The sequence below is a fragment of the Uloborus diversus genome, chromosome 4, assembly GCF_026930045.1.
Source record: "Uloborus diversus isolate 005 chromosome 4, Udiv.v.3.1, whole genome shotgun sequence".
Lineage (NCBI taxonomy): Eukaryota > Metazoa > Arthropoda > Arachnida > Araneae > Uloboridae > Uloborus > Uloborus diversus.
Genome location: NC_072734.1, coordinates 82,386,429 through 82,400,499, shown reverse-complemented (window position 1 = coordinate 82,400,499; position 14,071 = coordinate 82,386,429). Strand labels below are relative to the sequence as shown.

At 32.7% G+C, this 14,071-nt stretch overlaps 1 protein-coding gene across 1 annotated transcript in view; it reads right to left on the bottom strand.

Annotated features, from left to right (window-relative positions):
- The window catches only part of LOC129220673 (caveolin-3-like), a 60,040-nt gene extending 46,183 nt beyond the window's left edge, over nt 1-13,857 (bottom strand). Inside the window, exon 1 of the mRNA XM_054855103.1 lies at nt 13,794-13,857. Within this exon, the coding sequence (XP_054711078.1) occupies nt 13,794-13,841 (48 nt within the window). The 5' untranslated portion in view covers nt 13,842-13,857. The remainder of the gene's footprint in view (nt 1-13,793) is intronic.
- Nucleotides 13,858-14,071: the final 214 nt, after the last annotated feature.

Sequence of the window (14,071 nt, the reverse complement as noted above, 5' to 3'; positions counted from 1 at the left end):
AGAATAAAAGGAATAAAGTAAATTCTTTCTCGGTTAAACATTTTTCATTTTGTTCTACGATAATAAATTCAAGAAAATATTTTGCATACTGTCCATTCCAACTAAATGCTGCTGTAAAATATGATTAGTTAAATTAATTTAAGATTAAAAAAACTCATATTCTTACAAATTCATACAAAACAATAAAAAATTTTACCTGGTATTACGTTATCCAATTTTGTTAATCCAGACTTTTCTTGTTTACGCTTCCACCATTTAATACTTTTTTGAAAGAAATAAGAAAAACTAACATTATTTTGAGAAGCTCGAGAATACTACTAAGGGACGAATTAATTTCTGTAGCTGAAAGCAAACTAAGACACATCGATTGCGTTAATAAATACTCAGAACAAACTGCCTGTGTTTACGTCAACAGACACACGTGATGCGCAACGTGGCAATGTTTTAGGTGCAGACGCAGTTTTATATATCACCGCAAGGTAGCGTATTCGAGCGCTGGAGTTCCGAATTTGTTTTGCCCAAAATGAACACATGGAACGCAATGTTTTAGTTTTGTCGGCAGTTTTGTAAATCTCCGCAAGGTAGCGTATTCGAGCGCTGGAGTTGCGAATTCGTCAGCTAATGTTATCAAATACTCCTTTCAATCTGAAGATAAAATAAAACTTATACAAATAAACTTATACAAATTCACACAAAACAATTAAAAAAAAAACCTGGTAAAACACTTTATCCTCTTTCAAATAAAATGCTTCGAACAGACGAGCATATTCGTTGTTAATTTCATGCCGATGCGAAGTTTGTTAATCCACAGTTTTCTTCTGTTTACACTTTCGCTATTTGCGACAATCAACTCACTTTTTAGCGGAAATAGTGGAAACTGACATTATTTTGAGAAGCTCGAAAATGACATTCAGGGACGCAACAATTTCTGATGCTGAAAACAAATTTAGACACATCAAATGATGAATTACGTGAACGGAATGCACACAACAAACTGCCTATGTTTACGTCAACAGACACACGTGGAACGCAATGCTTTACCTTTTTCTTTAATTTTGTAAATAACCGCGAGGTAGCGTATTTGAGCGCTGGAGTTGCGAATTTAAGACAATCAACTCACTTTTTAAGGGGAAATAATGGAAACTATTATTATTTTGAGAAGCTCGAGAATGTCACTTAGGGACACAACAATTTCTATTGTTGAAAGCAAATTTAGACACATCGAATGATGAAATGAGTGAATGAAATACACATAACAAACTGCCGATGTTTACCTCAACAGATACGCGTGGAACACAATGTTTTACCTTTTCCTGCAATTTATAAATCTCCGCAAGGTAGCGTATTCGAGCGCTGGAGTTGCGAATACTGGATTTCCTTCTTTTTACTGCCTGTTATTTTTTATTAAAAAATCGTTTGCAGTCAAAATTAACTTCACTAAAGTGCATTCGCAACTCCAATAAACTATAGGGGGCGCTGCAGCCACTGTCTAATGGTGGATGAAAAGGTAAAACAAGCAAATACCGTAACTTATAAATTGCTTTGACGCTTAATGAATGACTAATTTTCCATTGTACTTGTGGGAAGCTTTCTTTTCAATTCTTCTGAAATTACATTACATCACAAACTATGTGAAGCCCAAAGAAAAGACGTGGAATGGAATGTTTTACTGTTTTTTTTAGTATTGTTAATCACCGCAAAGGTAGCGTATTCGAGCTCTGGAGTTGCGAATTGAAAATGCAGCTGTTGATGGAAAGAAATAAACAACCAATGCTGCTATAATTGAACCATTTGTCTCTAATTAATATCTTCTATGTGACTTGAAAAACCTCTTAAAATACAGAACTAGTTGGAACTTTCTAGTAAAAATTAACGAAGATTCTGCTTCGGTCAAGAATAGCTTTTCTAAAGAAAGAAAAAGCGTAATTCAGCAAGGTGAGCTGAAATTAATGTCTTCATTTTTGGTTGATCAATCAGAAACATTTCCTTTTTTTTTTTAAATCAAGCCCAAATTAAAATTTGAACATTGTTAAAAGTGAAAAAATAGTGCGAAATTATTTAAAGTAGAAAGCGGTTACTTTTTATTTTCGATGCATTTAATTGTTTTTATTTATGGTTTTAGATTTGCTTTCGCTTTCAGAGATAGAGGAAAGTGGGAGAAGATGACAATATTAAGCTTCAAACGATTTTTTTCTCGTTTTCTTTATCTTTACTAATAATAAAACTGAAAGTCTCTCTGTTTGGATATCTCTCTGCCTGTCAGGATCTCTGTGACGCGCATAGCGACTAGATCATTTGGCTGATTTTCATACAATTTGGCACAAAATTAGTTAGTGGCATGGGGGTGTGCACATCGAAGCGATTTTTTGAAAATTAGATTTTGTTCTTTTTCTACTCCAATTTTAAGAACATTTTCCCCAGCAAAATTATCATAAGATGGACGAGTAAATTGCTAAATTATCATAACGTGGAACAGTAACATGGGCAAGCCGATTGGCGAGAAATTCATCATTCATTATTTGTAAATATACAGGCGAACCAGAAGACCTTTTAATTTTCCACTACGGGCAAAGCCGTGCGGGTGCCACTAGTAGGAAATAAATTAAAATTTTTAGACTTATAACTGCGAGTTCCTTAAACTGTTAAGTTTAATAAAATAAAAAATGCTTTAAAAAAAAACTTGAAATTCTGGTTCTCTCCTTTCGAAGCCTTTTTCGTCATCTTACCCAACCTACAGGGTAAGATGACAAACAACTAAAAGTAAACATTAAGAGAGAAATGATATTTTAAAAATACGTAAATTAACATTAGGGGAGTTGGGGTACGTTTGACCGCAGGGCACGTTTGACCGGTCTGAATTATTTTAATACTATTAATATTTTTTATTCTATTTTATGACCAACAAATAGCACCTATGGTCCTACAAATCCTATAATGAAATCTCATGGTACTTTATATTGAACAAATTTTATTCCAGAAAGTGTTATTTCAGTAGTCCTGAGTAATTTTCAGAAAACTGTAACTTTATTTTTTTTAATGTTTTACATTAAGATTGCGGGGGGAAAATTGAACTATTTTCTCAAAGTTCATTTAGTTCAATATAATTCGCATTTTTTTTTTTTTTTTTCATTTTTTGCCAAAAAGAACTTTTTCAGACCAAGAAGGTGGGGTAGGTTGGTCCACTCTTTGTGGGGCACGTTGGACCCAACCAACCTACCTCACATAATTTAAAAACATTTTTTTGCTCTTAAATCTCAATAATTATAACAATATTCTATGATTTTTCTTTTGATTTTTAAAAAATAATTGTGTACTAATGGTGAATACTTATTGCTGTTTTTAAGTAAAGATGATTTACTTATCAAAAAATCAATTTAATATGTTATATTGATCTGTAAAATTAATATTTTTCACTCTACGCTCAAAATTGTAACAAACGTTGTTTGAGTCCAACGTGTCCCACCAGGCGGACCAACGTACCCTACCCATGGGGCACGTTGGTCCACTTTACGAGGTTCCATTAAGAAATTAATATGAAAAAAGTTTATCAATTCAATACTTCCAAAAAAAAATCTGTGGGGTTGAGAAGTGTTTAGTGAAACTAATTGTAAGAAATTGAACTGATCATTAAATTTTTTGATGAGATAAAAAATGATAAGTAAAAAAGGGGACCAACATGCCCCACCTTCCCTTACTAAATTTGTACGGTCAGTATTTTCTCCCGTCTGAAACTCTCAACAACATCTGCCGTGTGCAGGTAAACGGCGGAATCTGCAGAAGGAGTTTTCGAGATATTTGATGAAATGACTGGTGAATTCAATGCTAACAATACGAAAATGTTGGAATTAGACTGTTTTTTCGCGCCTATTTTTCAGCAGGAACCAAATAAGTGAGCTTGTATAATAAAGATAACGTGCAATAGATAACAAAAATTCAAAAAAAAAGAAAGAAAAATTTGCAGTTACTGCCCTTTACCTGCACACGGCAGACATGTTCGGAGCATATGCAACTATCTCTCACACAAATACTTCACCAGTTGGAAAGAACTCAGCTGAAGGATTCTGACGAATAGTCATAGTTCTGATCTCTTAAAAATAGCCACAGAAAAAAATCTAGTTTCTTGGGGCGGGGTCTCTTGGTCTCTTTTAGAGATTTCATTTATAACTTCATCGTGTGGAGGTGGTAACGTTTAGGAATTTCAATACCGCTATACCGTCATACCGAATATCGGTATATCGAGCTATTTCGCAATTTCGAAATACCGGTATTTGTTGAGGTAAAATACTCGTATTTTCGGTATTAGCTGAAAATAATAAATATTTTTAGTTAGAGAGTTTTTAATTTAACTTATTATATATTTGCTAATAATTTTAAGATGCATATCTTTTTCGATGAGACAGTACCGAAATTATTCTACAGACGCAAAAAATTGGCTGTAAAAGCACGAATTATTAGAATTTCAATGAATAAAGGTAGCAAAGATAAAAGAATGATATTTTAATCGCTATAGATAAAGCGCATTTTCGTGTGTCTATGGGTACCATGTTTTTATTTTTTAAATATTTTGAATCACACTTGCCCTTTCGCAAAAGATAATTCCAAGTATAGTCCCGAAAGTATTTGTGCTATGAATAATTTACTCCATCCATCAACTGCAACAATACTTTATAAAATATTTAATTCAACTGTCCTGAATTTTGAGAAAAACTTTTTTTTTATTAGTTACCTACTAATAAAAAACAAGTTTAGTTTTCTCGTTACCGGTATTTAGGTGATAATCTGTCTTGCTATTTAGCTGCGTATACATGGCGAGATAACACTAAGCAATTTTAAAGTACCTTAAAACTCTACATAAAGGGAAGGCGTAATCCCCCCAACTGGAAAATATTTTCAGATATTTCCAAAATTGTAAAGAATTTTGAAAAGAAAACGAAAACGAATGAGTTAATGTTTTCGTATCTCTCTCTCTCTCTCTCTCTGTCTTTCTCTCTCACACGCATACACAATACAGGGTGACAAGAGATAACTTTCACACTCATAACAAATATGAATACATTATTTCGTCTAATATATTTACAAATTTTCAAAGTGGCTTCCTTTGGGATTAGTACAGAGCTTTAAACGTGTTACAAAATTTTCGGCTCTGGGCCGCAACTCACTTACTGCTGTTTTATCCCATTCTTCTCATAAGGATTTCTTTTGGGATGCCAAAGTTTTATAAGGTTTAGCACACACCCCATTGGGTTCAAATCTGGGGAACACGTTGGCCATTCTTCAGCTCCAATGAAGTCCGGAAAATGTGTCTTGCACTTTTATCCAGTGCCTTTATCTCTGTGTGCAGGTGTGGAATCCTGTTGGAAGGTCCACCTTTTGTTTCCGAAAAACTTTTGCTACCAAGGTAAAACAACATCTTCCAAAATGCGTTTGCGATATGTTTCTTGACTAATGTTATCCCCTGATCAACAAAAACAAGTAATATTTTCCCACAAGCACATATCCCACCCCAAGCTATTAGATTGGGGTCGTTGACGCAGTTCAACAGTGCAAGAAGGTCCTGGAAACAAGGTTGTGTGCTGAACTTCTTAAAACTTTGGCATCCTTATGCAAGGGATGGGATAAAATATCAGTAAGTGAGTTGCGGCCCAGAGCCGAAAATTTTGTGACACGTTTAAAGCTCTGTACTAATCCTAAAGGTAGCCACTTCGAAAATTTATAAATTTATTGGACGAAATAATGTATTCATATTTATTTTAAAATTTGGTCGCAGTATTTTCATTAGCATTAAAGTTAGTGTACAAGTTATTTCTTGTCACCCTGTATAATTAATCCGAAACCAGCACGAAGGAGACTGAATTATTTGAAGATGAAGGAATTCGAAGCAATTAGAGGAAATGTTTCCCACATTATTAGTATTATTGGCCAGCGTGAATTCCGAAAGAGTATTTTCAACTGCAGGAAATTTGGTACACTAAAACGAGTTCCAGGCTTAGTAACAATTTGAGAAATTTTTTATACCGGTGTTCCGGTATCATGTTTTAAAAAATACCGGATTCCGGCATTGCATATTTAATCCGGTATTGAGATCCTTTTAACGTAGCTTCATTTCAGCAGTGTAAGGCAATTTAAGCGTTCATTATGCATGGTACTTTTTAAGTATGATTTTAGCGTTCCCCAATTCAAGAAAGATATCTCACTCGGATTTAAGGGAGGGCAGGCGAGGCTACTGCCCCGGGGCCTCCACAACAAAGGGGCCCCACAGTAAAATTTTCGCAAAATATCCTAACTTTCACGGGTCAGCAAATTTTACGTTTTTTCTTCCCTATAAATTATAATAATAACAATATAAAAAATAAATAGCAGTAACTTCAGGATGTATTTACTATTAAAGTGCTGATAGAAAATATCGGATATATACATATATATCAAAATATTCGGATATATATCAAAGTATCGGATATTTTCGAAATATGATGATCTTTTCGAACCCTGATTAGGGGCCTCCACTCCTTCGTTGCCCCGGGGCCTCTACACTTCCAAATCCGGCCCTGGGTGGTCATTCCCAGCTCGTCAGCTTTCGAAATCGAGATTTTCGCTCACGTGATCGTTTGTGACGTAGAAATGTCGCAAAGTAGCGTTTTAATCTACTCGAATTTAGCTTGCGGCTAGGTTCGAGTTGATTAGAATACTACTTTGCGACATTTCTACGTCACAAACGATCGCGTGAGCGAATATCTCGATCTCGCAAGCTGACGAGCTTGGAATGACCGCCCTGGTCTGAAATATGTTTTGAACATGAGGATAAAAAAACGCAGAACAAATAATATTCAAATGCAAATGGGGAGGAATCACGTTTAATCTCAGAGTTTCAACTCGGCATACACGACAAAGAAATACAATAAAAATAAATCGACTGTGATAAAAAAAAAAGCAGGACAAATAATATTCAAATGCAAATAGGGAGGAATTATATTTAATCTCAGAGTTTCAACTCAGCATTAAAACAGGAGTTAACTTTTGACCCTGTCTGTTACCAAAATAGTAGGGGTTACCAAAATAGGAGGTTATCAAAATACGAAATCAATTCCCTTCAGAACGCAGGGCAATGTGAGGCGTGGTAGTGGAAAGAATATGAAGTGAAATAACGGGGTAGAGTGAAAATGGTGAATTATTTATTCTGCTTTTAGAGCTATTTATTTGGAAACAGTTTAACTCATGTAGTCCATTCCAGTCAAGAAAAGTTACCTCTGAAAATCAAAGAATATGATAATACAAGCAATTTTCAGTATTTGATACTCATATTATGATATTTTGATGTAAAGCAGAATTTTTTTTTTTTGTTATAGAAAACTGATAAAGTTCTTGTTGTTCAGATTTTAAATATTAATTGAGACTTACTAATAATCGGTGCAGTATTTAATTATTTAATGTTAAGCATATTTGTATGTTAAATGCTTTCTACAATTAGTCAAATGCATGCGAGGCAAAGTGAAGTAATGTAGGTGCGGGTAATAAGGCCTAGCTAAGGGATATTTTAAATAAAATAAAAACTATGCATCTGAATCAACAAATTGGAATATTAATTTAACATAATGATCAATTACTACTAGAAACTGACAAAACATCCCCAGTTTTGCATAAAACACGCATGAAAAAAAAAACATTTTTTAAAACCTTGTCATTAGGCCTTATTATACTATGGTAGGATAATAAGGCCTAAGAACTTTAACACTCTTATGTAATCAAAATAAGCTTCTAATACTGATAGTTGGGACCAATTGTAATATATATATATATATATATATATATATATATATATATATGCATTAATCGTGCTTCAAGTCTTCAAAATGACAAAAAAAAATCTTTGTTCAACAACCGTCAGGGCACTTAAAATTCTTTTTGTTGTAGACTGTAACACTGACGCATTCCTTTTGATACCACTTGCCGCATTTTAGATATAGTCTAATTTATTCATCGTATTCTCTCACAAGTGTGTGACAGTACCAAATAGCATAGTTTTCTATAGTATCATTTCTTTCATTGACAGTTTACGTCTTTTTTATTTTCTTCTCTTTCTTTTTTCTGTCTTTGATGACTGGAGTTCTCTGATAAAATTAATGGCTTTTCTTCTAACAATTGGTGTGTTTTTTTTCTTTCATAATTTTCTCTGGTGTAGGCATAAACTTTGAAATGCTGTACTTTTTAATGGAGCGAGTAGTACATTGTCTTTTTATCGTCCGAACTAGAACGGTAAACTATGTGGTAAAACTTTTCAGAAGGTCTGCTTGGGGTACTACTACAACCCTGAACCGATTAGTAAATAGTCGTAACTACTTATAAACATCCGTAATATATATAGAAAGATTTAAAATAAGATATAAAACTGACAAACACAGTTTGCAAAAACAAAGGAGTATAATAAGGCCTGCGATCAAATTTGGTAGGCCTTATTAGCCGCCGACATCGTGTACAAAGAAGTACACAAAAAGTACAATAATTGGTTTATATATATATATATACAATTCAGGCATGAAAGATCGATAGAAGCATTGACAACAGAAAACTGGAGCGCAAAACTGTATCTTTAAAACTAAAAGTGAAACATTACAAAAATTATTTAACATTCAGTCGGACGATTTTTTATTATTCGTGCCGCACAACCGCTCCGCACAAACGAACCTCGTCGCACTGGTCGCAACTAAAGCCCTCGATCCGTCTCTTAAGTGGCGACACGCTCCAGTGTCCGCCATTTTGTGTCGTTCCGCAACTTTCTCCCTATCTCAACAGTAGAAAAATGCAGAGTTTCGCTCATTGAAAAGTATCTTTTTATCAACGAATGTTTGCAGATTTTTGATCATAACATACGTAACTGATAATATACATACAAAAATGTTGAATTTTACCTTAGTAAAATATTTTTTTTATTATTAAACCGAATATTAGTAAAAAGGTGTCTTGAAGAAATTTTCGACTATATTTAAGAGTTTTTTTTCCTCCATATAGACTTTCTGAGTTAAAAATTACTTGAAGTGTTTTAAATATGCGTTTTATTATTAGAAAGTTGGTGTAGTAGAACCTGGGGCGGATACAAAAAAATCTCTCGGAGGGGACCCGGGATATTGAATAGCACTTCCTCCTTCCCCCTGCCACATACGGTGTTTCATAACAAAGTTTTCATTACTTTATTTTAAAATGTCTTTTTTTTTCAATTTTTTTAGGATCCCTTAAGCTAATGATCCACTTCTAAGAACATACACATTATGTACCAATATACTTTGAATGTAGACGTAAAACATCTTTAACGTTTCAAGCCAATTAAATAGTAAACCATAATGTTACCGAAATCCTATACAACTAGCGGTTTTAATTTTAGGAACAATGTCGTAATGATTATAACACGAGGGCAAGGTTATTCAATAAAAAAATATACCCATACCTCATTTGAGGTTTTAATATTATTTTATAGTATTTTAACTATAAAATATTATGTAATTAAGAAAATCATAGCTATTAAACATATAAGTTTTACTGAAAAAGTCAGGACAATTTCTGTGTGGATTTCGAAGCAGTTGCTGATTGTTCTTGAAACCATGATACAGTTGAGATATCATATTCATATTACATACCGCCTCCATTAATATCATGGTTTCTCAAGAAACTACGATATGATTTCTTTCATTTTGCATTTTTTATAAACTGAAAAAGAAAAAGCTATTATTTCGCAAATAGCTTCCTGGATCAAAATAATTCTTTTAGGCACGCCTGCACTTTTTTTGAAGAATGTTAGTTATTGATTCCATCAAAGAAAAATTAATGGACAAATCGCGATATTACGTTTCCTTGAATTCAAAACCAGCGAGTTTAATGTATAAATGTATTCTGCCTCTCTAGGACTCCAGTATGACTTCTTTAGCAAATAAAAATGCTATTATTCAAAATATGCTCTATGTGTGTTTTGTGTTCTGTTTAATTAACTATATAAAAAAACGCTATGGAGAAGTCAATTAAAAAATTGTGTATAAAATATTTAAATAAATTCATCCTTTGGGGGGGGGGGACGGGCCTCCTCCCCCTTTAAATCCACTACTGATTAGAACAGTAGTGAGCTAAATTAATTATGTCATAAATTATTTGTGGGAAACAGTTTGAACTTATTCATGCAAAGCAGTATCATTTATATTACTAATGTGTGTAGTTTTCTTTTTTTTTTTTTACCAACACTTTCTTGTTTCTCATGACGATTTTACATTAAAAAATGCCTTTCATTTAAAATTGATTTTTAAGAATACTACTAGTTCTTAAAAATTCAACGAACTGATAATAAAATGTAACCAGTTTTAAATCAATATTAAAAAAAAAAAAATAATAATTGAAATGTTTGATACCAATAGGAATTCAAATAAAAGAGTGCAGATTACATCTGTGACGAACTGTTATAAATAGTAATAATGAATTTGTAAATTAACAGATACTGGGATAAATCATATATATATATATATATTTTATTAAAAAAGTTTTCACATCAAAATAAAAATTAAACGAAAACAGATTTTTTCCGGGCAAAAAAAAAAAAAAAAATAAATAAATAAATAAATAAATAAATAAAATAATTTACGTAATTATCTAACTTGACTTGAGTTGTATGTTACTGTAATCTCAAAGAAGCTTAATTTTTTTAATGAATAATTTCATACTTTTAATATCTTAATTTTTACGCGCAAAATAGATAAATAATTAACTTGGCAACACACTGAAACTCATGGCTATGACACAATTAAAAGCAAAACGATGTGTTCTTAAAATAATTTTGCTACAGTTATTGAGACATTTTGAAACTAACTAAACAATAGAAAATTTACATTAAAAATAAATAAAATAACTAGTATATTTAAATTTTGGTGGTTTTGTTATCTTGAACTCAGAAAAATCAGTTTTGAAAACAGGGCAAATATTTAACTACAGCTAACAATTTATTAGGTGCCGTTACATAGTTGAGCTTTACAATATTTAAGGGAATTATTTATGATGATTTTAGTGAATGTCCTTATCATCCCATGAAAATTAACAAACCATCAGACAGTTTCATGAAAAGTAAAAAATATTACAATTTCAACAAGAGTTTCATAAAGTATCTGAAATTGCGCAGCAGTATTGATGAAAACATTTAAAATGCATAAATAATCTTTCAATGTACTTCGATATAGTAATTTTGAACTGTTAGAACATCTTAATGCACTACATCAAGGCATCTTCACATTAAAGATAGCGTTTGATGAAAATTACGAATAGCAAAGAGAAAATATCTAGTATTCCGCACAGTGAAATCACACAGGCAACGACACAAAATGGCGGACTGAACCTACGTGACTGCTCGCCTCCAATCGCAGTCGAAAGCGGCGCGCAGTGCACTGTAAAAAAAATCCGAAACGTTACTGGTTATTTCCGTAGAACGTCTCAGGATTTCACACGTTTTCACCAATTTCCCCGTAAAAACAAGTATCATCACAAAAAAGTTTCCTGAATCGTTATAAGTTGCACGCGTGCAGACTTTTCACTGTTGTGGAAAATATTTTTAGCAACCAGTTTAAAGATTGAATGAGCGTATTTATTAAGTGTATCGGTATAAAGTTGCTTACGGCCTGTCCAGATTGACTAAGCTCCCAATGAGAGTGAAAATGGTCTATGGATAGCTACAGGCCTTGCAAGGCAGGAGATATGCTAAGTTCCTTCTTGCATAGACGTAGTCGCTCTGGATAGCTACAGGCCTTGCAAGGCAGGAGATATGCTAAGTTCCTTCTTGCATAAACGTAGTCGCTCTGATTTTTATGGAGCCTTCTTGTTAAATTAAGAAGGTTCTAATCAATTACACATAATTTTTCTGGAAGGTTCTAGAGACATGACTGGCTTTAACGGGGCAGATTTCGTACGTCTTTATAACGTTTCAAGGTTAATTTCAGAAAGGTCACTGACTTTTAGCGGAAAGCGTTCCTGAGCAACATGTCACGACCAGTATGAAGAGCCATCTATGATTGTTAGCTACCTACGAGTGCGTTCTTGGGTGGATATGAACATTTTACATTGTATTTTTGGTGTTTAGGCCTTATTAGCCGACACGCCTTAACACCCACACCTACCTTAGTTGACTTCGTTCACTTATTCAATCCTTTATGAAATCACTTACGCATTCATTCATTAATTCATTTACATTCTGTCATTTAATAATTCTCTTTTTTTTTTATCCATTCACTTATTTTTTTATTTATTAACTGTTTTATTTACTCAATTATTTTTTTCTCGTGTATTAATTAATTAGTTTATTTATTCGTTTCTCGTTTCATTTTCTTCTCTTTTACTCATTCATTTTTTTGTTCAATCATCTAATCGAAAACATTTTTCATAATCGAATAGAGAATATTTTGTAAGAAAAAATATTTGATATTTCATTGTCTCATGAAAAAGCAAAGAAATTTTTTTAAACTTTTTTTTTCTTTTAAAGGTACAAATTTACTTTCAAAAATAAAAGATAATGTTTCACTGCAAGTTGTATTACATAATGCATTGTTTTTTCTTTATTACTGCAATTTTTAAAACAAATTTAACTTTGTTCTTTTTGAGAAATGCAGGTTATGACAATTCTCTTAAAATATTTCACTTTGACCCACATTACCCTTCCACACAATACAATAGGAAGCAATTTAATTATTCAACTCTGAGTATAAGAGAATGCTTAATAAGTGCATTCAGTTCGGTTTTGAAAGGAAAGAAAAGAAGAAAATTAATTGTATGTTTTTTCATCCATTCGAACTGAAACTATTGCATCAAATTATAAAAATAGAAAATAGAAATTATACATTTCGTTCAGAATATTAAAGCTCAAATCTTAATACATATCCTGAAAAGAAGAAAAAAAATTTTTAAATGTCTTTTTGGGTAGTATAGAATAAAAAGATAAAAAAATTAAAATAGGAGGATCTAAAAGTCAGTGGACTTTTGAAAATGTATATTTATTGAACTATTTACAATTAAATAAAACGATGCAATTTGCCACTGAAATGCTCAGAAACTAAGTGGATTTTGTTTATAATGAAAAAAAAAGTTTCTTTTTTTCCCATTAATTCAACTGCAATGCTTCACAAATATAGGTAATAATATATTTTCATTAGAAACAAAAATCCCCTGCGTTTCTGAGCATTTCTGTGCTAACTACATCGTTTTATTGTAAAAAATGCAATAATTATTTTGCTATGAAAAGTCTACTGACTTTTGGATCGTCCTGCACTTCAAATGTTATAGTTAGCATACAAGATAAATTTTGTGTAACCAAGGCAAATGCAGGTCCGTCATTTGGTTGGTCAATAGGGGTAAGTTACTGCTGGCCGGCTTTGAGAAATTGATATATTTACATGTCAGTCCGAGTGGTTTTTGTTGTTTTTCATTATAATGTGCATTGATTACATTCCCTTTGACCCTCTCTCCCCTTTCCCTGCAAAAATGTGACATGACGGGGCTGTTCAGTTATATTGTTGTGAACTTATCTTTTTAGTATTTCATATTCGCTGAAAAAAATCTATCTAAAATAGAAATATCGGAAAATATTTAAATGAAGGCACCTTTTTTCAGAGAACTTCTTACCGCTTTCAAAATTTATCTTTTATATTTTCATCGAATTTTTTTTCTTTTTTTTTAATTTTGCAGCAATTCAAGTTCAACACAATTATGAATATATCAGCTTGGAGTCGATTAAGAAAAGTTTATTCATCTATCCAACTGAAATAAATATTCAAGCAATTTACCTGCAGATATTCATTAAGACTGTTAGGATCTCTATTTACAACATCCATGACTGGCGAGGTTGAGGCTTTGGCAGCCCCGCCTCCGAATACTGTCGAAGCTGCCGTCGTCAACGACCGACTTTTCCGTCCCGTATTCTATAATGACGGCACATAATTCCACGGAAATGCTGATTTCTCCGAAGCCACTTCTTGACAACCTTTTTCTTCAGTTTCGTGCAATGAAATAAAAGCTCGCACTCGAGAAAAATTTGTCGATGGGAAGTTGCCTAGGATACTAG